Source organism: Lepidochelys kempii, chromosome 1, assembly GCF_965140285.1.
Source record: "Lepidochelys kempii isolate rLepKem1 chromosome 1, rLepKem1.hap1, whole genome shotgun sequence".
In the NCBI taxonomy this organism is placed as follows: Eukaryota; Metazoa; Chordata; order Testudines; family Cheloniidae; genus Lepidochelys; species Lepidochelys kempii.
The window spans coordinates 242,709,779-242,735,861 of record NC_136380.1 but is presented as its reverse complement, the minus strand read 5'-3'; the positions used below and the strand labels follow the sequence as shown (position 1 = coordinate 242,735,861).

The 26,083-nt window shown below is 40.0% G+C and overlaps 1 protein-coding gene across 18 annotated transcripts in view; it reads left to right on the top strand.

The window, feature by feature from the left end:
- ERC1 (ELKS/RAB6-interacting/CAST family member 1) overlaps positions 1-26,083 on the top strand; it is a 552,070-nt gene that overhangs the window by 318,307 nt on the left and 207,680 nt on the right. For 9 of the 18 annotated variants that reach the window (XM_073320483.2, XM_073320517.2, XM_073320492.2 and 6 more), the window contains 2 exons: positions 4,231-4,362; positions 9,410-9,463. The exons of 2 other annotated variants lie outside the window; for them this stretch is intronic. In XM_073320483.2, coding sequence (XP_073176584.1) covers positions 4,231-4,362; positions 9,410-9,463 — 186 coding nt within the window. Of the gene's footprint in view, positions 1-4,230; positions 5,514-9,409; positions 9,465-26,083 lie in introns of those variants that run through there. 7 more of the 18 variants (XM_073320503.2, XM_073320524.2, XM_073320595.2 and 4 more) reach the window with 3 other exon arrangements.

The following is a 26,083-nucleotide window of genomic DNA, read 5'->3' as shown; positions in this document are numbered from 1 at the left end:
ATTTATTTTATATATGTGTGCATGCACGTGCACTGACACTTTGAAGGAATTTCTCATCATAATTTTAACAGCATTTTCTGAATGGTGTTCTTAGAGTTAGGCAGAAACTATTGTCAATCTGCAAAAACTCTCAGAACTTCAGCTTATTGCAGGTCAAAATGCCAAATGATGCATTGTATAATTCAGGGAGAGGCACTGACAATTTATTGTTTTTATTTTATGTACCTGCAGTTTTGCCATCAATATCAAAATGTAGTGAATGCATTTACCAGACAGCTTTTTTTCCACTCCAGTTCACTACTCCAGTGAATCAGTTAACTCATCTGATGTATGAGCATCTGAAAAATCATGTGATTGTTGTTTTTCTTCTACTACATTGAGCCATGCCCTGTATCTGATTTCCTTCATCCAAAGAGGTGTATTGGTCTTGCTTCTGATCATGTTGTAATGTTGTGACAATTCTGCTCCTATATACGACTGCTGTTTGGTGCATGGCTGGTAGAAATATATCTTGAATTTCCCAGGACATCCGTAGAATTAAAAATTGATATTTTTTCCACAAGGACACCATAAATCAGTGGAGTGATTCAGTAGGAAAAAGACAGTTGCAGTCAGTAATATCTTTTCCCCCTAGGGTTACTGAAAGTAAATTTTTTATGTAAATAGAAAGCAAAAATAAAAACAACCCACAATGGGGTTCAGCCTAAGACTGTGACCCTTGAATTGGGAACCTGACCTTCCGAAAGGCCTGCTCCCATCTCTGTCTTTTTCTCAACCCACCTTTTCTTTCTGTAAGGATGGCCTTGGGGAACATTTTACATATAATTTCTGTATGTTGCAGTTTGCTCTACCATTTTATAACTGTTCTGTTAGTATTGTTAGCATGGTGCAGAATACTGAGGTGGTAGATGTTTCTGCAGAGGACAAAAATGTTGATTTGTATCTATTTGTCACTTTGCTGAACTACTGAATATTACTCAAGTTTGTCATCAAAGCACCAAAAAGCTAATGTCACTCACCATTCAACTCAGATCCACTTTGAAAGTGAAAAACATTCTTATTTCTTCCTTCTTCAAGGGCAATGTTTAAATCTATTTGTGACCCCCATATATCAACTATTATGAAACTCAGAAACTCACACAAGATGACTTTTTCCTCCTCTGTTTGCATGTAGCTCTCTGGTGAAGGTTGGAGATTTCTCTCTTAGGTTTTTATAAATTGCCCAATCTTTGTGCTATCTAGGTGCAAAACAGAAAACCTGCAAGAGAGATTCCCCCCCCCCCCCCCATAAAGGGCCCCATCTATCACTTGGGTTTGCTACTTACTACAGAACTGCTTTTTTTTCTTCTCTCCAGTTCCATGTTTTACATCTAGAAACAACTCGGACCAAAAAAAATTTTTGATAGACCACAGCATCAATTATTCTGTTCCTTGCTCCTTGGTCTAACAAAAACTCACTGTGCTATGCTTTGGAATACCAGTGCTGTGTGGGTTTGTCAGGCTCTGCTACTCATTTCTGACATCGACATCGTTTTATAGGGACAGGTGAGAAGGCTCATGTGGAGTGACTATGAGTTAGAGGAAATTCCCATGACTTTTCTCAGCCCGTTTGTCTGAGAAACTGGAAGAACAAAGTTATAACTAAACTCTACTTACTGACTAGACTCTAGGTGGCTTATATGTTGAAGGTGAAGAGGGTGATTTATTGACAGTTGTTTGCATGAATGCACACTGCATTTTCCAGTATTGCCTAGCACTCCAACATTTGCATAAATGTTTTCAGAGGATGCTTGTATGTCTGAGTGACATTTTAGGGAAAGTAATTAAACACATGCTGTCGAGATTTTGCTGATAACATTAATATGCAAAATATCTTTCTCACATTTATTTCAAATAGCAGTTTCCAAGTAGACACAGCGGCAAATATTTTCACATGCAAGTACCATAGCACTGTTCCAGATGTTCTGGCATCACCAATAGCTCTTATTTCTGTCCTCCAAAGTTTACTTTTCTGAATGGAGCAATTTACTAGGCTGGGTACCTGGAGCTCTTAAATGTTTGTCTGGCCACAGAAGAGCGTGTATGTGTAGATTTAACTTTATATTCCAACTTCCTTCTTATAAACCACTTTCCAGTTGCACACAGCTGTTTAGATGGGCCTTACCAGATCCTGTGCAGTGAAATGGAATGGACAGTCCCAAACTCTACAGCCTAACCAGGGAGAAGATTTGAAAGAGAGTAGTCAACAACATTGACGTAATGTAAAAAAGCTAATAAACATCTTTCAAGTCTGGCAGAATTAACACTCTATGATGAGATTTTTTGGGGGACTCACAACTTCATTCTTTTTTGAGGGGAAGACTTTGAGTTGACTAATTGCAACCCCTAAGTAGTTTTGAGAACATTGGAAGATTTTCTCAGTGCATCAAAAGGACTCAACAAGGGGTGAAATCTTACTCATGCAGCATAAGTTTTTAATGTGAAAACCTGTCCATTAGTTTTGTGGGAAACTCTATTGTAACTGAACTGGCCATTGCCCCCCTGTAAATCCATTTCATTTACATTCTTCTTTGAACAACAAGCACTATAGGAAAGTATCTTGAATTCCCTTTTGAAAGCCAGCCAAGTGTTGTAGCCTGCCCTACTGGCTGCACAAGTCCCATTGGATTGTCTCCACTTGGCACTGGTGCTAGAGATCTGCACAGCTCTCTTGGCAGGCTGATATACAGCTGTATTGGAACAGGATGATTAGAAGTGACAAGCTTGAGAGAGAACCAGCATCAATCTGCACTGCTCAGCTCTTGTGGGGGACACAGCCCAGTTCCTTGGAGATGGGATGGGCATCTAGGAATAAGATCGTTCTTTAAACTCTAGTAACATTATCAGAATGGCAGATTCAGAACCAAACCTCTTCAGAATCAATTGTTATTCTTCACACTTTGTGTGTTGTAAAATACTTCCAGAGAAACAGTGGCAGGATTTCAACACCAAGATCTGAAAGGACAGAAAACAAAGGCATAGATTTGCCACTGCTTCTTCCCTCATTTCAGCTACTTATCAAATAGCAAGTGGGATGTGAGAAGCAAGATGTTCATATGAATGAGAGAGTATGATCCCTCCATTACAAGGCCTACTGCTGCAGCGAGTCTGACGTTCTTGTGGTTACTGTAAAATCAGATCTCTAATGCTGGTGATTACTGTGTGAGCTAACGTAGCCTGCAACACCAGAGATGCATGGAATGTGTCCCCAGCTTGCTTGTTTTAGTTGGTGATTTTTAAATCAGCGGCTGCTACACTTCAAGAAATCAAAGTATCCTGACCAGCCTAAAGTGGCTTGTTTTTCAATCTTGTGGCCAAGTCATCATTGCAAAGTCAGGGATGTGCGTTTACTGTCAGAAATATCTCTTATGAGCAGATTCTCTTGGTAAAAACTGGAGTTTAGTTCCCTTGGTACTACTATTTCCAAATTACATTGTGTGTGTAAACAGGTAGTTTTTGATTTCCTCCTGACCCTGTAGTGCACTTCAGTGGCCTTTGAATATATGCAGGACACCTAAACTTGCAGCTGTGAAGATATTCTTAATCAAAGAATGAAGTATATGGGGATATTACACTTCAGATGCCTGAAATCCAAACTGGACTTCCCACCAGAACTTCAAGTGGGTTTTTCATGCAACAGCATTTGATGAAAAACTGAAGCTAGACTTGGCTGAAACTGTACAGACGTCTGTCCTGTTTTCTTGTTAGGTTAACATTTGCTTCAGAAAATAAAATATTTTTTTCCATCTGGACATGGTGAATTGCAAAGCTGCAGTGCTATGTTTCCCTTCTACCACAACTGCCTGTGAGAGTGCATGAGGGAATCCAAATGCCTGCTATTGTCCCACCACTGCTGGCTATTAAGCTTCTTTGGAACTGCACACTAACCTTTTCTTTACAAACAACCCTCTCATACCTGTGCTGTCTGATCTGAAAGGATTGTGGTACCACAGTTGCAGAGGCAAGCACAACTGTCTTGCTTTGCTAGATTTTTCCTTCACTGTATTATCAATTCCTCCTCCTCCTTCCTTCACTTCATCTTTCCTTCCTTTTTTGCGAAGATATTTTGATGTGGAATTGCACCCTGGGAGGGAGAGCAGCTATTTAGTTGGCATAGCACTTGGTTGTTAATGGGCTCTGATTCTTATTTCCAAATTAGTCTACTTCACCTGGTCTCCCATCATTTTCCAGGATAACCTGCGTAAAAAGGATGATCGGATTGAAGAATTGGAAGAGGCGCTGAGAGAGAGTGTGCAGATAACTGCAGAGCGGGAAATGGTGCTAGCACAAGAGGAATCAGCCAGGACTAATGCTGAGAAACAGGTCTGCAATCTTATACAGTCACTGGTGTTGCTGTTGGGCACGTAAGAGGTACAGCCTGACAATAAAGTAGTAGTAATCATTCTTTGCCCTTGAATAGTACCTTGCCATCAGGAGATCCTAAAGCACTGTACAGACATTAACGAATGGAGTCCATTTCTGTCCTTTCCTGAAACTAAATATGAGTGTGTGGTGTTCTGTGCTTTAAAAGAGAGGTTTGTGTGACATTTCTCTCTGACGTGTATACATCGAATATATATTCCTGTGTTAACATGTTCACACACACTGTACTATATATGCTGTATTATTATTAACTTGTATTACCTTATTACATAGGAACACTAGACATAGACACAAGACACCACTGTGCTAGGTGCTGTACAGACACAGAAGAAAAGGATCGTTCCTGTCATAAAGAGCTTACAATCTAAGTGTAGGACAAGGGACAATGAATGAGGAGTACAAAGGAACAATGATACATTAGTGGTCAGCATGATGGGCAATGGTCTCAGCACACCAGCATCTTAGCCATTGTCAAGTTTTTTTGTAGGCAAAATGGAAAAGGAGTTGTAAGGAGGATTTTGAAGGAAGAGTATGTGTTAGTTTTGTAGATGATTATGGGGAGCTCCTCCCAATCACGAGGGGCAGCATGGGAGAAATCATGAAGGTGTTTGATTGAAAATATAACAAATGGATGATAGAGACTGCTGTCGTGGGCCGGAGTCGACATCTTGGTATGAAAGATGATAGGTAGGGTGGGGATAGGCCATGAAGGGTCTTGAAAGAGAAGACAAGTCTCTTATATTTCATGCAGTTGAGAAGGGGGGAATCCATGGGAGGGATGCAAAGTGAAGGGTGACATGGTTGTGTACACATGTCTTCAAGTCACCACAGCTTGATGAAATACATCGTAGAATATTCAAGGAGCTGACTGAGGAGATATCTGAGTCATTAGCAATTATCTTCGAAAAGTCATGGTAGATGGGAGAGATTCCAGAGGACTAGAAAGGGCAAATGTCCTTATTTCCCTTTTTATAGATTGGCAGTATAACACAGGAAATTACAGACCGGTCAGCTTAACTTCAGTAGCCAGAAAGATAACGGAGCAAACAATTAAGCAATCAGTTTGCTAACACGTAGAAGATAATAAGCTGGTAAGTAAGAGTCGGCATGGATTTGTCAAGAACAAATTGTGTCAAACCAACCTAATAGTTTTCTTTGACAGGGTAACAAGCCTTGAGGAGAGTGGTAAGCAGTAGATGTGGTATATCTTGAGTTTAGTAAGGCTTTTGATACTGTCTTGCATGACATTCTCATAAACAAATGAGGGAAATATAACCTAGATGGAGCTATTATAAGGTGGGTGCATAACTGATTGGAAAAGTGTTCCCAGAGAGTAGTAATTAGTGGCTCACAGTCAAGCTGGAAGGACATATCTAATGGGGTCCCGCAGGGATCAGTTCTGGGTCTGGTTCTATTAAATATTTTCATTGATGATTTAGATAATGGCATAGAGAGTACACTTATAAAGTTTGCAGACGATACCAAGCTGAGAGGGGTTGCAAATGCTTTGGAGGATAGGATTCAAATTCAGGATAATCCGGACAAACTGGAGAAATGGTCTGAAGTAAATAGGATGAAATTCAATAAGGACAAATGCAAAGTACTCCACTTAGGAAGGAACAATCAGTTGCACACATACAAAATGGGAAATGATTGCCTAGGAAGAAATACTGCAGAAAGGAATCTGGGGGTTGTAGTGGATTACAAGCTAAATATGAGTCAACAGTGTAACACTGTTGCAAAAAGAAAAGCAAACATCATTCTGGAATGTATTAACAGGACTGTTGTAAGCAAAACATGAGAAGTAATTCTTCTGCTCTACTCCACGCTGATCAGGCCTCAACTGGAGTAGTGTGTCCAGTTCTTGGCGTCACATTTCAGGAAAGATGTGGACAAATTGGAGAAAGTCCAGAGAAGAGCAACAAAAATTATTAAAGGTCTAGAAAACATGACCTATGAGGGAAGATTGAAAAACCTGGATTTGTTTAGTCTGGAGAAGAGAAGATTGAGGGGGGGATATGATAACAGTTTTCAAGTACATAAAAGGTTGTTAAAAGGAGGAGGCAGAAAAATTGTTCTCCTTAACCTCTGAGGATAGGACAAGAAGCAATAGGCTTAAATTGCAGCAAGGGAAGTTTAGGTTAGACATTAGGAAAAACTTCCTGACTGTCAGAGTGGTTGAGCACTGGAATAAATTGCCTAGGGAGGTTGTGGAATCTCCATCATTGTAGACTTTTAAGAGCAGGTTAGATAAACACCTTTCAGGGATGGTCTAGATAATACTTATTGCTGCCCTGAGTGCAGGGGACTCGACTAAATGATGTCTCAAGGTCCATTCCAGTTATATGATTCTGTGATCAAAGCAGTGGACTAGGAAAATGATTTTGTGGCAGCATTCATAATGGGTATTTGTGGGGGGAAGGATGCAATTCCATTTATCAAGGTCAGTGAGAATGATGATGTAGTAATTGAGACACTAGATGATGAGAGCTGGCATAAGAGTTGTAACTCGGTGGATGGAGAGGAAGGCTGTTCCTTAGCTATGTTATACGGACAGAATCTGAGAGATTTAGACATAGGGGAATCTGAGGACCTGGAGTGAGTCCACATTGAAGAAGACACTCAGATTGCTGGCATTAGTAAAAGGCAAGATAGTGGTGGTGTACATAGTAAATGAGAGAGGAGGTAGAGAGGCAGGGAAATTAAGAGCTCTGTGTTAGCCATGTTGAGTTGGAGCTGATGGCTAGACATCCAGGAGATGTCAGAGAGAAGCCAAGATTTTAATTTGGACAGAAGGAGAGAGGTCTACATTAGAGTTAGATCTGTGAGTTGTCAGCGTAGAGACTGTAGTTGTATTTGTGTTTGTGAATGAGACTACCCAAAAGTGAGTTGTAGAGGGACAAAAGGAGATCTTTGTGGAACCCCCACAGAAAACTTGGGGGGGAATGAGTAGGATTGTCTGAAGGACGTGCTGAAGGAGAGATTAGAGAGTTAGGAGGAGACCTAGGAGAGAACAAACTCACAGAATCCAAGGGAAGATGAGATTTCAAGAAGAGCATAGTCAGTGTCAGTGCAGCTGACAATTCAAAGAGGATGTGGATGGAATACTGGTTCTGAGTTTGGCTAGGAAGAGGTCACTAGAGACCTTGGCAAGAGCAGTTTCAGTGGAGTGTCAGGGTGGAAGCAGGATCAGAGAGGGTCTAGAATGGAATTGAAGAGAGAAATGCCAGATAGCAATTGTAAACAGAACATTCAGTGACCTTACAGATGAAAGAGAGATGGGGCAGCAGTTGGAGAGACAAGTGGGGTCAGTGGTGCATTTTTTAAGATTGGAGAGACTGAAGTGTGATTTCATTGTGAGGAGAAAGAATAAGAGGAGAAAGAGAGGTTAAGGGCAAGGGGATGACAGTGGGCATTAGGGAGATCTGGAGGTGGAATGGGGTCATTGGGGAGGGGTTACAGGAGGAGAGCAGATGAGAAACTTCTGCAACTATGAAAGGGAAGAAGGAGAGAAAAGTAGGAAAGGAGGGAAAGGCAAGCCGAGGGGAGAAGGTCACGTAGTTTTATAATTTTCCTCTTCAAAGTAATCCAAGAGAGAAGTTAAGGGTTTGAGAACTAAGTCAAAGGTGGCAAAAAGGCAGTTGGGATTGCAAGTGTGGATTCATTTAAGTTGGGGAAGTAGAGTTGTTTAGTTAGGAAGATGTCAGTACTGAAAGAGGGGAAAATGGATTTTTAGTAGAGGACGTCAGTCTGGTCAAAGGAATTCCACCAGAGATGCTCTGCAGCACAAGAGCAGGAGCGGAGGAAGCAAAACTTACAAATAGGAGAGAGGGGCAGAAGGGTGAAGGAAAGAGAAGCATGGAGAGAATCAACAACTATATCAAGTGAAGAGGGAGCTGAGCAAATGAGAAGCCATCAAGGCTGATGAACTTGAAGGCATGATGGGGGTTGCTGGCGGGCAATGCTAAAAGAGACCAGGTGATGGCTGGAGAGGGGGAACTCAGCAACAGAGAGTGCAGTGCTTGGTGAAAAACTCAAATGAACACCTATTTTGATGAATGGGAGAGTTGAACTAGGGCAGCAGGTCAAATGAAGACATGAAGGTGAAGAAATGTGCAGCCAAGGGGTTGGATGGGTCATTTCCACTAACAAGGAAATTAGTGACTGAGGACATGTGGGAGACTGAGAGAAGAGGAAGAGAGAGAGGCTGGAGCTGGAAGCAGAGGAGGGTTGATTGGGAGGAGTTGGATGGACAGTAGATGACAGCAACTTGAAAGAGAAGAGAAGAGTTGAATGCACTGCTGTTTAAAACAAGAAAAAGGGGAAGAGAGAGGAGTGGGAAGTGGCAGGAATGGGAGAGAAGACCAACATCCCCAGCAGAATCATATATCACAGCAGTGTTTTATTTCCAGCAAGGTTGCGAACTGTGGGGACCTTAACTAATGCTATCTTACTCGCAGACAGTGTTAAGAGAAAACCAGCCTTGTCACTCAGTGACTTTGCATAGCACCAAGTCAACGGCCCTGTCCTATTTTACCTGACAGTGTTTTGCTTCAGTATTTATTAAATGCAGTTGGGTAATGGGGAGGGATGGCAAGTAGCCATTGTTCTAAGGTGGGAAGGGCATTTCCTTTCAGCTGTTTAACCTTCTCACATTCCCTCCTTCACTTTAAAAATGTCCTCACTGTTTCCAATTCTGTGGAGGTTTATATAAATTATGAAAAAATCTCTCTCTGAAAGTTGAGTTTTACAAGTCTGGATTCTGTTTTTGTTTTGAAAATTAATGACAGTTCTTTTATGTGTTGCAACTATGATAATACATTAGTGTCAGCATTAGATTGGAAAAAGTGTGATGTATGTTTTTGGTTTTTTAAAATGTTAATGTTGACCATACTGATTTTAATTTGCTTTTAATTGCATGCTTTTTCTTCCCTCTATTCTGCTCATCTTATTTTCTACCATTCTGCAACTCACTGCCTGCCTGAAGCTATTAAATGAAACAGTGCATAAGGCCAACCATTTTGGCTTTAAATGGTTCAAGGTATGAGGAAACCTCATTTACATACATCCCTCCCCCTTCTCTTTAATACTATTGTGTTAACCCCCAGTCCTGTCTAGCCATACTCTCTGCCATCTTGTGTGCTGTGCCTCTCTGCTGTACAGTAGTGCTCACTGTAGATATTTCTAAATGCCCTGTAAGTAAAAGTTATACTTACTTTGCAAGAATTATGCACTCCATTAACCTGCTCAGGAATACAGAATTCTCAGACTTGGTGCCTAGACAGTGGTCCCAAACCATACAAACCTTACACACACCAGAACAGTTGGGTGTAAATCAGACTTTTGATTCCATCACTGCCACTCCTGCTTAGATAAGAAAACTCAATCTGACAGCAGACTGACTGAGTGGGAAACAGAAAGAGACTGAATGATGGTTTCACCATTCTAAGTAATAGGATAATTCAGAAGTTTGAGGTCCTGATAATGGATCAGAGTAATGCAGGAAGATTTCAAGACAGATCTGATCTTTTTCCATATGCCAGAATCAGGAGTCTTGCTAACCTCACAACCTTGGTGAAAAGAGATTACATACCTTCCCTCCAATCAGAGAGGAAAGATGGTCCAATTATTAGGTATTAGTTTGGAACAGTTGGAGAGTCCATGCTGCAGTTCCTCACAGCTTCCTGCCTGGATCTCACCATCAGAGCCTTGCGCAGTTACAAAATTTGAATCTGCATCCAAGTGGCTATCAGCAAAAATCGTCCACGGATATAAAGTGGATACCCATGGATTTGCAGGGCTCTATTCATAAAGTCCTGCAGGATAGAGCCAGGGTGGATTTGATTTAAATCATTAGTCAGGAAGATTTGATTTTATCATGGATTTCTTCATAAAAGTGCATTCGTAATACATATTCTTCACAACTCAGAGATAGATGTAGGTTTCGTTTTTAGAAGGTACACACTATACATTTTTAAAGTGATTTATTTTGAAAACTTTTCAAATTAGTTTTACAGCTATATCAGAAAATGAATGATTGGTTATTTCATTTACCAAAGGTAATTGAAGCAGATAGTTTACCTCCCACTGACTTAATAAATATCTCCAATTCAACAGGTTAATCATTAATATTTGGAGGATTTTCTTGCCATGCTGTATGAGGAGAACATCACCAGACAGACATTTAAATTGTTTTATTTAACTAAAATAACAACATTATGTATTCTGGATTTTTTTCTTCAACAGCAAACATATAATATTTTAACAAAACAAGCATACGAATTTTTGAATTTAGTTAAACATTCACGTTTTTTAAAACCAGGGTTTTTTTTTGTTAAAATTGTTTTTAACTAAAATAGTTAAATGAAATATAAAAAACAAAAATTAAATAGACTATGTCAGCCAGGTCAACATGAGAAATCTAAAATATTGGCTTCTGCAGCTAACTCAGTTATTTTCATCCTCATTTTCCTGTTTGTTCATAATCTGGAAAAGAAAAACAAGCTTTCGTGCTTTTTCAGGTCCCAAATGATTTCTCAATTTGGAATGAATTAGTCCAAAGGAATAAAATATTCTTTCTACATTGGCAGAAGAAGCTACTGCTGTTAAAAGTGAGATTATCACTTCAACAGTCTCTGAATCCAAATGCTTAATTGACTTCCACCAGTTCACTGGTGTGACTTTCTTTAAAACATCAGCAAACGTCTATTTCTTGAATGGTTCACCCTTAGCTCTGAAGTTTATAGTTGGCATTATGGAGGGATGATTGCTGGATGTCCATGTCCTAGCCAGCTTCTCTTCTTCAGCAATTAAGGTTTGACCCTGGTACCGAGTATTGAGAATATTTGCAAGAAAGTGAGTTGGAGATAGTGCTTGTCCCATTCATTTTTTTAATGCTTGTAATTTAACTCTGTCATTGCATATTTCTCTTTTTAAGATCTCACTCAGTTCCTTCCAAATTTCTACAGCATCAGCAATAAAACAGCTATTTCCCTGCAGTTTGTTCAAGGCTACAGAAATAGGCTTCAGGGTACTCAGCATGTGTTCAACATTTCTCTTAAGCCCAGTGTTAAGAACTTTGGCTGTGACAGTGCCATCTGTTTTTTCATGATTTTGTTCACAAACTGTCATAAGATTAGGCCAGTGCTTGATCTAGTGCTCAAACCAGTCCACTACTGAGTTCCATTGCACGTCTTGTGGGAAAGTTAGCTTGGTTCCTCCCACTTTTTTCAGAGCAGCTGCTGCAAAGTGGTTGTTATGGAAGTATTTTGCAATTTCAACAACATTAGCTGTTATTTCTGGAACACTGAAGTCTTTGTCTACAAGGTGCATCAAATGAGCACTGCAACCTTATGTTATTAGCTTGGGACTCTCTTCACTCTCCTCTAAATTCCTTCTCATCTTGGATACGTTTGCAGCATTCTCTGTGACCAAGCTGCGTACTAGACATTTGAATTTTTTTTCACAGTTTATTATAGCTTTTACTGCTACTACTTGTAAGTTTTCTGCTGTGTGTACATTTCCTGATGTATCAATAGTTTCTGTAAGGAAAACATTTCTTTCTTCTGTTGTTACACAAGCACATACAACAGGATCATTGTGGACATTGCTCCACCCATCAAGACTCAGGTTAACAATTTCACCTTCTAGACCTCTTGCGCACTGCTCAATTTCTCTTTTATACACTTTATCCAGCAATTTGCCTGCCACATCTGCTCTGTTGGGTGGACTGTATCCTGGTCTTAATGAATGAACCATGTTAATGAAGTGTGGGTTCTCAATCATATGGAAAGTTTGTAGCATAAACAAACCGGGTAACTTTTTCATCAATTACCTCTTTTTATAATCTGCTGGTTCTTATCACAAACTTATCTTTGGTTGTTTCTGGATGATGGAGATTTTTTTTTCTTTTTGCTACAGGTGATATACTGTGGCTGTGTGACCTACATGATGTGAGTGAAACACTCTCATTGGCAGATAACTCTGAAACTATAGAAAATGATAGTGATCTTGAAGGTGGATAGTCTTCAGAATCCTGTATGTTGAGGATGGGTTCTCCTAAACAAAATAAGTCAAGGCAGTTATTTAATTATTATGACTATACTGCTCATTTAGTATTACTCATTGCATTCACTGACACTAAGTACTGCTTTAAAGGTGAAATTGTAAAATGAAGATCTGCCTATTTCAGCTATTGATTTTTTTATCACACTGCATCTGAAACGATAGTACCATAGAGTAACAACTATATTTTTTGCTCAAACATGAGAATTCAAGAATAGTCCAGAAGGAAGACAGGCAGTCCTTAAGAAAGAAGTATGAAATAAAAAAGTTTACTAACGTGAAGATCCTGCATGTTCAGACGTGTTTCTTTCATCATCTTCAACGCAGCTTCCTCCTGAGAAGGAGCACTTCTCATGATGTTGTTTCATTCGGGCAACCAGGGCTTGCATTTCTTTGTTGTGCTGTTTGCATTTTGCGCACATGCCTGTCTTACCCACAGGTAGAGGAATTTCATTAAAATACTCCCAAACTAGGTCTTTTTTTACAGCCTGCTTCCATTATAGGTTTTCCCTTCTAGTGAGAGAATGGTATGGTAGATCTCAAATCAATGAAGGCTACACTCAGAAAGACCTCAAGACTTCTGGAATATGCTGCTCAAACAGTTTTTCACTTTTGTTTCTACTGCCTGTCCCTCCCTTCTCACATTTCTCTCCAGACTTCTTCTCCTTGTCCAGATCTGTTCCGTCCCCAACAATCTTCTATTCATTGAACATTTTGAAACTTTGCACTTTTAGAGAGAGGTAAGGGATTGACTCAGCGTACACAAATTTGCAGAGGGACAATAGGGTTGAGAGGTCTGTTATTTCTCATCTCTCTATATTATTTATTTAAAAACATTTTTGCTGTTAACAAGCATGTTATCTCTGGAGACACAAATCCACAGTTTGAGAACTGCAAAACTAAGCATCTCTGATGGTATCTTTTAGGCTGAGCACTGAGTCCCATTGGGTAGATAGAAAGATTAACATAAATAATCTATACAGAAGCCCCTGGAACCCCATAAGATTGGGTCCCTAATCCATGAACTATTGGAACTCATTTACAAAACTTTTCTTAAACATTACATGAATATATTGTCTCATACTGTAGAATTAAAATTTATAATCCCTATTCCATGATGAGATATCTTTGAGTTATAATGTATCTTAATTAAAACCATCTTTAGATCGGATTTTTTTGATAAAATGCTTTTTGAGGAAAAAACCTATTTAAATAAAAAAATCAGATTTATTTTTTTTTAAATCATTGAATTTGCATAGGCAAAAAATGCCCTGGTAGATCTCTTCCCACCTTCATGTTATAAGAACTGATATATTTGGCCTCTGTAGTTCATAACCTTATTGTTATAAATATAAAACTGGTTGGCAGGGAAATTTTTACTGAAGCTTTGGTGGCTGAATGACTTTAAAAGGGGGTATCAAAAATATAACTGGAGGGAGAATCCAGCTACCTCTTTGGAGAGGGAGAAAAGGTATAACATACTATTGTCAGGCCAAGGGGAGCCATCTAATTTACAGTTAATATAAGAACAAGAAGGTTTTTGAGGGACTTCCCCACCTGTCATTGATCAGGAAAACAATGCTGGAACCCCACAAATAAGAAGTTTGCTTAAATGTGGTTATTGCTAGCATGGCTTCAACAATAGTGTGTATAGGGCCATAATTAAAGGCAGCATATGCTGTGCATCTTCAAATATTGAAGTGTGGAGATAACTGACTCAACATGATATTGTAGCATCTCTCTAAACGAAAAGCACCCCAAAAAGTGGAGTGTTAGAATCACTGTGATAATACAGTTGGGGGCATTTTTCAGAATAATTAGTGAGTCGATGGTAAATTGGGTGCCCAAAAGACACATGCAGTAGCAAAATTTTCAAGAACACGCATCAAAGTTGCTCATGTAAAATGAATTACTTCGCTTACAGATTTTCAGTTTTCCATTGCTACATTTGCAATTTCCTATGCAGTCACACATCTTTTATGCACGATATACAGGACCTTTTATTCCAATGCAAATAAGAGCTTAGAGTTGAGAGAAGATTTCAAAAATACTTTCCAATTAGGCTGGTCAGACTTTAGCACTTATTGATGGAGGTCAGAAAAGCTTTTTGTTTCTTAGGAGCTACTGGAAGCATGTGCAAGAAGACCTTTTTTAACCAGAATAACAAAAATGATTCACCCCCCCACCCCCCCAAAAATACTTTAAGTGGTGGCCTCGAGGGTAGAAGAGTTTTACTTTCTTTTGCCGAGGCATAGGTAACTTACCGAAATCTGTGGTTCCACTGGTGAGTTCCTGGATGCAGTGGTTGAAAGGACTCCAACCCTCAGACATTGCCTGGAACTGGAAGAGTACTTGGAGAGGCTTTCTATGTTTCAGGACTGCAATCTGATGTTTCCCACTCTATATAGAGAAAACTGTATGAGCTTTACATTGGGTGAGGGATGAAGCCTGGAGAGAACACACACACAATGTCTGCAAAGATACCATCATGAACCTTAACATAAATAATTGAATTTAGTCTTGAGTTTGTATACATAATCTGCACCAAACCCACTGGAGCACTGTCATCTAAGGCTATGTCTACACTATGAGCTAAGGGTGTGATTCCCCTGCTCATGTATGCATATTCACGCTAGCCCAGTGCAGATATAAATGGCAGTGTAGTTGCAGTAGTACTGGTATCAGCAGCAGGGCCACAGTAAGTTCATATTCACCAGTTTTAGGCAAGTTTATACTCAGTGTGGCTCAGCTGTGCCTCCATGGCTGCTATGTCTGCTACCGCCTCTGTACTGCTATTTATACTCGCACTGAATTAGCATGAGTATGTCTACTGTGACAAAGTTCCTCCTCTGCCTTGGTGGGTCCTGTGCTTATTGGTGGATTTGCTCAACTCAGAGATTCACGGGAGCCTTCAGTTTGGCCACTTTTGCTAGTGGCTCAAATCTGCCATTCACTCAGGTATCCTCATCGTTGGCCAGCATGGGGAAAAGAAAGGAGAACAATCCCCGCAGTCTCTGCTGATCCACCTAGTGGGTCGGGGGACAGGCCATTGACCTTCCCCTCTGGTGGAACCCACAGTCCAGGTCAGCTCCTCCTGTATCCAATAGGGAGTTGGGAGGATTGGAGGGAACCCGAGCCCGCCTTCTACTCCAGGTTCCAACCCAGGGCCCTGTGGATCACAGCTGTCTACATTGTTTCTTGTAACAGCTGTGTGACTGCTAGAACTCCCTGGGCTACTTCCCCATGGCCTCCTCCCAACACCTTATTTATCCTCACCACAGGACCTTATTCCTGATGCCAGATAGCATTTGTACTCCTCAGTCCTCCAGCATCACTCGTCCTCACTCTCAGCTCCTTGCGTGCCCCTCACTGACTGAAGTGAGGTCCTTTTTAAACCAGGTGCCCTGATTAGCCTGCCTGTCTTAATTGATTCTAGCGACTTCTTAATTGGCTCCAGGTGTCCTGATTAGCCTGTCTGCCTTAACTGGTTCCAGCAAGTTCCTGATTGTTCTGGAACCTCCCCTGTTACCTTACTGAGAGAAAAGGGACCTGTTTAATCTGGAGCTAATATATTTGCCTTCTATCACTCTCCTGTAGCCATCTGGCCTGACCCTGTCACACTACACAAGCAGGGGAATCACATTGCTAGCTTTTAAACATAGCCTAAGAGGAGTCAAAGGACAAGAACATTTTCTTCCTGCTCTAGAGAGGAGGAAACTACAAAGGATTGTCTCACCGGTAGCTTTTGCCCCATGGATAGAAGTATTCCTCTTTTTCTCCAAATAGGGGAGCATTCCAAGACTCTCTTGATGGCCACATTTAAGGATTACCCAAAGAATTTTACTTTCAAAAGAAATCAGGATCCAAGTGAGTTCCAGACATGGAGTTTCACCCTATCAGAATTGCAGCCAGTTGTCTCCTAGCTAGTACAATACAAAGAAAAGAATGAGAAGTAGTCTACACGGTGCATAATGTGCTCTACCTGAGGTGTGATTTCTGAGATGCACTGGCATGTTGGTCCACGTAGACCCTTCTGGTGTGCTTTAAAGTAGTGCTGTTTAAAACAGTACTATGTTAAAGCATACTAAGAGATCTTTTTTGCATACCAGCAGGGTCTTCACAGAGCAGTTAATGTGCAACATGTTAACGCACCTTAAGAATCACAGCTCCATAGAGAGCATTACTTCACTGTGTAGATGAGCCCCGAGTTGACAAACCTTGTTAAGTCACAAGTAACATCAAACTGAAATAAATGCTTTTTGTAGGTTTAGGATTTTTTTTTAAAGTGAGCTAAAGCAGTGAAGTCAATTTAAGCTTCCTGAAAAATCCGCAACACTCTGGGGGAGCTCTGGTATCACTAGCTTTGCTTGAACAGCTAGCAGCCATCAGTGTCTGGAACCGAGAAGTTCAGGAGATGGAGCCCACCTCACAGGAACCCACCGACTCCTAGCTAAAACAGTGCAAATCATTGAGATAAAAGGAACCCTGAAAAGAATGGGAAATATCCCTTTATATTTTTTCCTTTTAATGAGGTCCTTTCTAAACATGCCTGCCAATGGGCCACCTCAGTTATCAGCACCTGTTGATTTGATTGAGGAGTTAACCTCCTTAATTGTCAACAGCTGAGCTAGTTAGAGTCTTCACATACAGCAGTACAGCTGTGCAGCTGTAACACTTTAGTGAAGACACTACAACACCGACAGGAGAAGCTCTCCCATCAGCTTAATTAATCCACCTCCCTGAGAGTCAGTAGTTATGTCCACAGGAGAACCTTTCGTGTTGACATGGCACTGTCTACACAAGGGGTTGGGTCAGTATAACTACGTCGCTCAGGGATGTGGATTTTTCACACCCCTGAGCAATGTAGTTATATCAATATAGGTCTAGTGTAGAACTGGCCTTAACCTCATCTATTGACGCATTAGTTGACTCCAGTGTCCATATCACCCAGAAAGAGGTCTGAGAAAAATGAGGCTCTCCTTCCTCAGAGGAAGAAAATTACTTATTATTCAAATTTGCTGAGGGTTTTCAAAGGCTTTCAGAATTAAAATACTTGAGAAGAAAAAACACTTTTGAAACCTAGTCTGTTCCAGCTGCTCTTTCTAATCTTTGAATGCAGGACACCAATACATGAACATACTCATTCAACACCAGCATAAACTGTAAAAGTTAACAGTTGAGACATCTTGTTTTCTCTCAGAAAACTTACTTGAACATTCCACTACTGACTAACTTATAGTTTTTCCATATTTAATTGGAGGGAATATGACTTGTGCAATGCAGGAGAGTTGGCTTGCCATTGAATTACTGCTGGCAGAAACCCACTTCTAGTATAAACCTTTTATTTAAAATCAAGTATTGATTCCTCTGTGGTAAATGATGGATCGTCTGTTACATAATGCTAAAGCTTGATAATGCAACACTTTCAGAATGCTCCCATTTTGCCATCTAATTACAGTTCAATAGAATCAAGTGCTATTACAACCAATTTCAATATTAGGAGCAATTCTTTAGATTAATATTATGTTCTGGCAAACACTATATTTAATATTTGCTCTATACTTTTCAGATTTTCATTAACTTGGGCCACTTAGAAACAAAAATAGACTTTTAGGCAATCTTCAAGAGTACTCTGCCTTACTTCTTATGAGGCATGGCACAAGAATAGTCACTTGGCTGTTTTTGTATTTGGTAGCTGCAGAGTAGTCTGGGGGAAAGAATTTAATCACTTGGTCTGCGATCCTACAACTGTATCCACTCGGGGAGACCCCTGTATCTATTTGGAGGCCCACTGAAGTCAGTAGGTCTCTGTGCAATGTGAGCACAAGGATCTGCTAGTGAGCAGGTTGCACATTTGCAGGTTTGGGGCCACAGATAATATGATCTGTTATTTTCTTCCATATCTTTTGTCAATATTTTTAGAATGTATAGTACTTTTCTTTTTCTGGTAAAACTCTCCTCTTCTTAGTCACCTTGGTTGTTTTATCCTCCACAAAACTAGTCATATGGAACATATGTCACAACTTTTGATTGTATCACTAGTGGATTGTAGTCAGCTATTCTGTTTAATGTGGAAGACCAGAGGAATTGTGTCTTTATACTGCTAAATAGCTCCTCCTTCAGCAGTTACTGTTGTACACACAATAAGTTTGTTATGAACATCACACCAATCATCTACACTTGTACCCATGAAGTCACTCAGCAGACATTTTCTGAAAACATTCAGTCTTGCCATGAATCACTTTGAGGTGATTGCCAGCTACTGTAAATCCTGGTGCTGGAGATTAATCTTGTCAAAGAATTTTAGCTTTATTGATTTGTGGAAGTTCAATATATCGATTGGAAAGAGATGGTGTTGGCAAATAGTGCATGGGCTGTTTTCTTGTCAGTCTTCTTTTTGAGTTTGTGGTGTTCTCATGGCAAGGAAGTTACTGTGACCCTGGACTGCAGATGAGCATTTTAATTATGAAAAATCTATGCAACATTTGAATTTTTTCTAATAATTAGGAAACTAATAAAGACACAAGGACAAAACATCCACTTTGTCAATTTAACATTATGAAATTGGAAGAAAGTAAACTAGCAACATGTAAATAAAAACAGATTTTTCATTTAAAAATATATTTTTTAAAATTATTCACCCTAGTTAGAGGCACTCTCAAACAGGTGTGTACATGTAAATACAAAATGCAGTTTCCTTAGCTTGTCACTTTCTGTGCCTTTTTAGTATTGTTGCAAATATTTTAATCTGGGCTTTGTTTGTCACAGACAAGCTTCCCCTTCTCTTTGGAATCCTGTTTGTGGCCTCAGCAAATTGGCATGGAAATTGGTGCAATATTACAAACATTAGTATTATAATTTAGCTGAAGCATCAAATAAGAGGCCCTGGGCTATGAGGGAGCAATGTTAAGGTTGCCACCCATCCCAAAACTTGCAGTACCTGGGTGCAATTTCATAGGTCTCACATTTGCACATACCTAGGTGGTAAATTATTTTGTCTTTCATTTATTCTGGGCCTTGCTGCATGAGAACATATCTTCTCAGAGTTATATCACAACTAGTTGTCACAAATTTGCAAGATGAGTATCTATTTCTTATAGCAAGGAGAGAAGGAGGTGGCAGCTCTAAGTCAACACCCATGCACAGAGGTCTTCAATCTGTAATACAATAGCTAGAAAACAGCCGTCCATACCAACTAGTCTCCCTAAGAAACCACAGTGGTGGATGGCCACATTGCACCCTGGAAACCATTGAGGTGGAGACGGTAGATGCTCAAGACAAACCAAGAGGACTAATGAGCCACTCTTGTGAACATCTAAATTACGTAAAATGTCACAAGGGAGTTGGTGTCAGGATTTTCTTAAAGATGTGAGTTACTATAGAGCCAAGTGTCCAAATGAACTTATAGGGGTTGACCAATTGCTACCCCCTGTAAACAGATTCTGCAGGATTCAGTTGATTTGCCCCACATATCCTGGACTTTGCATAGTTTGCACAACCCAAGTGGAAATCTCTTTATTAGGAATAGGAAATTACCAATTCATTTCACATAAGCCACCAAGCAGATATCAGATAAAATAGTTTTCATTCATTATCAACAGGAGTGGATTCAAACCAGTAACCTAAAGGTGAAACACTAAATCTTTTGCTTCTATCAGTTGCTAATCCCTTGGTTCATCCAGTACTCTGATCTACTTCTGAAGCTTTTCATTTTTGTTGGCTTACTAAGTATAGTATTAGAATGTTTGCATTTCAGATTGGGCCTTGATAATCACACCGTAGGTTGCTATTTCAAAGCTAATGAGATGATAGCTTCTTTTTAACGATGGCTATTTTTAAAATCTTAAATCGGGCTGCCGTCCCCTAATACGGTGCTGTATTATCCAAATATTTATGACTTTATGGTGTGGTTATCTAGGAAAAAATAAACCAAGTCAGAACTATTAAGCAATCAATGACGCACATCAGAGGCCTGCACTGCTGCCACTTTAAAGAAAGTTGTGCCAGTTTTAATTTTTTGAAAGTCATTGAATTGATAGTGCCCCACTATGGTAAAAATCACTTTGTTTACATTCGTTGCCTTTGAATATTAAGAGCAGCGGGCTTTAGAATTTATCCAGTGGTTGTAAGTGACAGGAACCCAGTTTTGTTCTCTCACGGGAACCAACTGTTAATGGAATCTCTCTCCTCCTACCAGCCCAAATAATCTTAAATAGTATTAGGACCTGATTTTGAAAATCTGAAGCATTCAAACAGATAGCCGAAACTGCGGCCATTTTCTTCTAAAATATAGTGACCTAAAGTTAGACTTCTAAATTAGTGGCCTGATTTTAAATCTAACAATGACTTCTTTTAAAGATGTTTATGCTCAGCACCTCTGCAAATCAGGATACTTTAATTGGGGTGCTTAAATTCATGCACACAGATTTGCACACGTTGCTTCTATCTTTAACCCTATTAAACCTGGCCACTACATGTATCTCTGCCCTGTGTTTACTGAAGAGGGTTTGATAAGGACATAGGAGGCTAAATTGTGGATTTTCTGGCAGTTAAGAGTTTACATCAATAGTGTGCTGTTTAAATATATTTTCTTGTGTTAATTCTTTCCTCCTCTGCCCTCTGTTTAAATTATTCTAATGAGATTCAGGACTCTTTCAGGGCTCATGTTACATCAGTAAGGAATGTTGAGATGTTATCAAGGCACCTAAAATTCTGTATCATATGTGTCCATGGCATAATTCATAGCATCAATTGACCAGGAAAAATTCTGATAACTTATTAGTGAACGAAAAAAAAAGACTCGCCCGGGATCTCTTCACTCATTTTCCTCCCGTAATGCTGTCCACCACTTTCAGAGATTTCCTTTTGTGAATGCCCAGCCATTTAGATTCAGCTCCCTCAAGAACCCAGCGCTCAGTATTACTCAGAAGGCGTCACTAAAGAGCAATGCAAGAGGAATTTCAGACCCAAATTCCATTTTGCCCCTTCTCCCAAAATAGTAGCTGCCATTAGACCACCAGACTGGCCCTTTGTAATCATTTCCTAATGCTTATTACCCTGGTTGCCTTTCCATATTGTAAGGGTAGAGAAATTAAACAAAATTAAAATGTGGTTATTATGCATTATCGTCTAAAATTTATTTTAATCATAGATGTTCCAGGCGTACAAAAGAAATTCAAACACCCTTTTTTACTCTGTACTCCTGTAACTGAAAGACAGTCAAAATACAAAATACTTTTCTTTTCAGATGTGTTGGATGTTGGGAAAAATTCTTTAATAGCATGAGCTCTTGTAAATTAAGTGAGTTCCTCTACCAGAGATATAGGTCACTGTGTATAGATGTTGATAATGGAAATGCAGGTGGACCACCTACCTACAGCAGTGCTCTATAAAATTAGAGACTTTGCCTGTAGGAATATGTCAGTATTTTGACTCCGATATGTAACAGATGGACAGTTTGCTTTTAATGAGTCCTTGGCCCTTCTTCAGTTATCTCTTACTGAGAAGTTTGATAAACCAAATTATTGGCGTTCAAGGCAGTAATCCAAGCTATGGCTGGAGGTGGAACTGCTGGAGCCAGATGGCTTCCCACTGATTTTTATAAGCAGTTTACATTCTCTTTGGCTGAACCTCTCCTGGATGTTTTCAGTGAAACTCCTTCTCATAAAATGCCCCCAAACCAAATTTGGTTTTAGAGTGCAAGTGTGTGTATATATATGTACATGCACTCATATATTTCATTCATTTTCATTTAACTGGTTGATTATATGCCAGAAATGTAGTTCTGATTTTCTTTTGAAATATAAATGAATGAAGAATACATCCAGGTATAGCAGCTGAAAATGAGTAAGACCTATGATATTACATACCCCTTTCCTGTCCTTTTCTTTGGGTTAGGAGAAGCCCTTTAGTGAGGTTAAATGACCATATGCTATATTCTTGCCAATCAATACTTGGTTTCTAGTAATTTTTTAGAAGCTTAGTTGAATTGCTTTCACTCTTTCCCTAAAGCAAATGTTTAAACCAATTATAAAATGTCCCCATCAATTTATTCCTAGACTAGTCACTTGTCATTTGATTTATACTGATGTACACTTATTTCATTGTAAGTGGGAACTGATCTCTGTCATAGGCAACTGGAATAGGAGCATCTTAAATTCCTTCAGTATGGGACAATATAGGTCTAATAGGCCAAAAAGTGGAAGTTATAATCTCTTCTGTCCTACATCTAGTCAATTGTATTTGATTTTCCTTACCCAAACAAAGAACAAAACAAAAAGAAAATCATCAATGATATAAAAACATATCCCAAAAGAGATGTTTTAGTAACTAGGTCTTTACCTTCCACTGTTGCACTGCGGGGGGAGGAATGGGGAGAAGAGAAGCTTTCCTAGAGAACAGAGTCCGAGCCCTTTTAGATTTGGTGCTTGTGTAAAGCTGATACAGAGGGCAAAAGCAAGGGTGTTTGTTGGAGACTTTGTGTCATTGAGATAATTATAGCTTTTTGCCTAAAATACACATTGTCTTTCTGCCCCTGTACTGTTCTTTATTACTTTAGCTTTTTTTTAAGTAGGCAAAGACTGACAGGAATAGTCACTTCATGGCCAAAGAAGCTACATAGAGTGTTTCCTTGCCCCCACTTAAATTTGGTGGTCTTGGCCTCGTCAGCAAATGTTTTAATGCCAGATTTCTTGACTGAGCTGAAGTAGCTATGTCTCCCATCAGAATCAAGTGCACCTCTCACAAATCTCTCCATTTGTTTTTCACCACCAAATATTATTTTCATTAGCGATCTTATTTGTCTGATGTTACATGCAGGTCAGTAGGAATGTAGATAAGCACCTCTGAATGTGATCCAGGGTTTGTCATATTATTGGTGACATGACTGATAAGAGGTATAGTATGTTCTTCATCACTCTGCAATGCAGAGTCAAGGACTTGTTTGTGGACTTCATCTTCATTACTTCTTCTTAGGCCCCTTCTTTCTCTCATGGCTTTTGTATATTCACTGAGGACATGTCTTGTAAGGGTCCATTTGACAAGGGCCGGCTTCTTTCTTGTGAGTCCTACAATCCTACTACTGTCTTTGAATCTTTGTTGACTCTGTGCCCATGTGACTCCAAATTCCATTGAAAGAACCAGGAGTCTGATGCATAGCAAATTCCCCAAATTCAAAGGCACTCTTTACTTCTTCAGGGAGATTTAACATATCAAGGATGTAGATTGGTATCCACTTGGCATAGCGAGGCCTGTTTGCAGTAAAGAAGTATGTAAGCATGGCACTTTTGTGTATTGTGACGGGGCAAGGCCAGATGGCTATAGAAAAGTAGTGGGAGATAGATATATTACCTCCAGGCTAAACAAATCCCTGGTACCAGGATAAGTGAAATGGCAGCTGCTCCAGGTCAGTTAAGACACCTGGAGCTAATTAAGAACTTTCCAGAATGCAGGGAGAAGGCTAGGTTGGTTGGGTCACCTGAAGCCAATCAGGGGCTGGCTGAAACTAGTTAAAAGCCTCCCAGTTAGTCAGGTGGGTGTGCATGTCAGGAGTTGTGGGAGGAAGTTGCAATGTCGGAGAGACTGAGTAATACACACCATATTGGGCACAAGGAAGGAGGCAATGAGGTAAGGGTGAAGTGGAGCTTGAGGAAATGAGGGCTGCTGTGGGGGGATGTAGCCCAGGGAATTGTACATGTCATGTTTCTAAAAGGTCAGCTACCATAGCTGTTACTATTAGGGTCCCTGGGCTGGAGCCTGGAGTAGAGGGTGGGCCTGGGCTCCCCCCCGCCACCTTTGCCCCCTGATTAATCACTGAGACTGGGAGACAACAGAGACTGTGCAAGGAAGGATAACTTCTCCTCACCTCCCTTGCTGGCATATGATGAAAATGGCTCAGTAGACTGTGACCCTTGTCTCTAGAGAGAGAAGGGTTACGTGGAGGGTCACAGTGAGTCTCTAAGGCTAGTAAAATCTGCCAGGAAACGTGGGACCCACGGAGGCAAGGACAGAGCTTTGTCACAGTATCTAGGTGAAATTTCTAATGACCCTCTTGCTCTGCGTGGACATTTAGAAGTAGTATCTGCATAACCTGGAGAAAATGATCCCAGAACTTGAATGTGGAAGACTGGGCATCCCCCCATACCGTTCTCCAATAATGGAAGCATATGCTGTTAAAGCCTCATCAAACCCTTTAATGACATTTTGTAAGGATTCAGTGTCTTCAGACTCAAACACCTTTTGAGTGTCAGCCAATATTTGTAAGATAAATGCTGGAACTACATGAGTATACTCCTTCCTGCTCATACAATTTAACAAATGAATAAAGTTTCAGAGCACACAGAGCATCAAGTGCTAGAGTGAAGCCATATAGAGCATGGTTAAATTGTTTACCAGCAAGCATGTGATCTGCAGTACAAGCTGCATACATACTGGAATCAACAAAAAAAGCTAGCAATCCAGCGTCTCCCCAAAATTTCCCAATACATGCAGTAAAACAGCTCAGGGTATGAAAACCACCCATGTGGATCACATTGGTGCCAAGTTTATTTGGGAGGTCCCATTCATTTTCTGAGCAACAGCATACAGCTGCTGATCCAGGATCTGATCACCATGCTGCTGTCCTAAAGCTGCTGACGCTACCTTACATTTCAGAATTGTCATATAGACTGTGGCCATCTCAGCTAGTTTGGCATCCACAATGCTATCCATAACATCAACAAAACATTCAAATGACTTAAATTCCTGCTTTAGATTATTAGCAGCTTGGATAGCATCAGGTAATGTAAAACACTGCATAGAACAATGATAGACTTGCCTTCTCCATGCTTGAATGGAATGAAATTGCAGAACCATAGTGTTTTTCTAATCTTGCCTGTAATTTGCTACTGGAATATATTGAAGTTTCTATATCTGACGGTAAAAGAGCTTTATATCTTCATAGAACCTTGGACATGAGAAGAGTCTTCTTGTTGAACATAAGATCATTGTCCATCTCTTCAATCACCTGATAAAATGCAATATCATAAGCTGACTGTATTGTTGCATCATAACTAGATGGTTTTGCTTTAAGATTTGTTTTGCTCACAGAGGAAGAAAGGCATGTTGAGTGATAGACTGCATCCTTGACAATCAAGTCTTCCACAAGTACTCTGAGCAACATGTCATATCTTTGAAGTGCTGCCTCCCTTGGTTGCTTTCTCAAAGGTTTCTATTTTATGACGTTTCCTGCCTTTCTTGTGTGTTTTTCTCAAGCAAACAATGCAACAGGACTAATTGCTGGAGGACATGCTTGCTCTGGTGGCTATAGAAACAGGTGAACATGATGCTCTCTGATCAGATTCAGATTGTTTTCTTTCCTGGGTTCAGTACCACTTTGACAGGTGTCAAAATCAACTTGATATATGTCTGAAAGCAACCCCTGTTATAGAGTACCCTGTGATTGGTGGCACGTCATGTAAATCTCATCCAGTAGTTGCCAATATAATTAATCTCTCCTGGTTTCTGCTGCCAGCATCACAGAATTCTGTACAGCACTGGTGGCTTTTGACAGTTTTTCATTCTTTTGATTTAAGAAAGCATGATTGTTTGTCAAGACAAA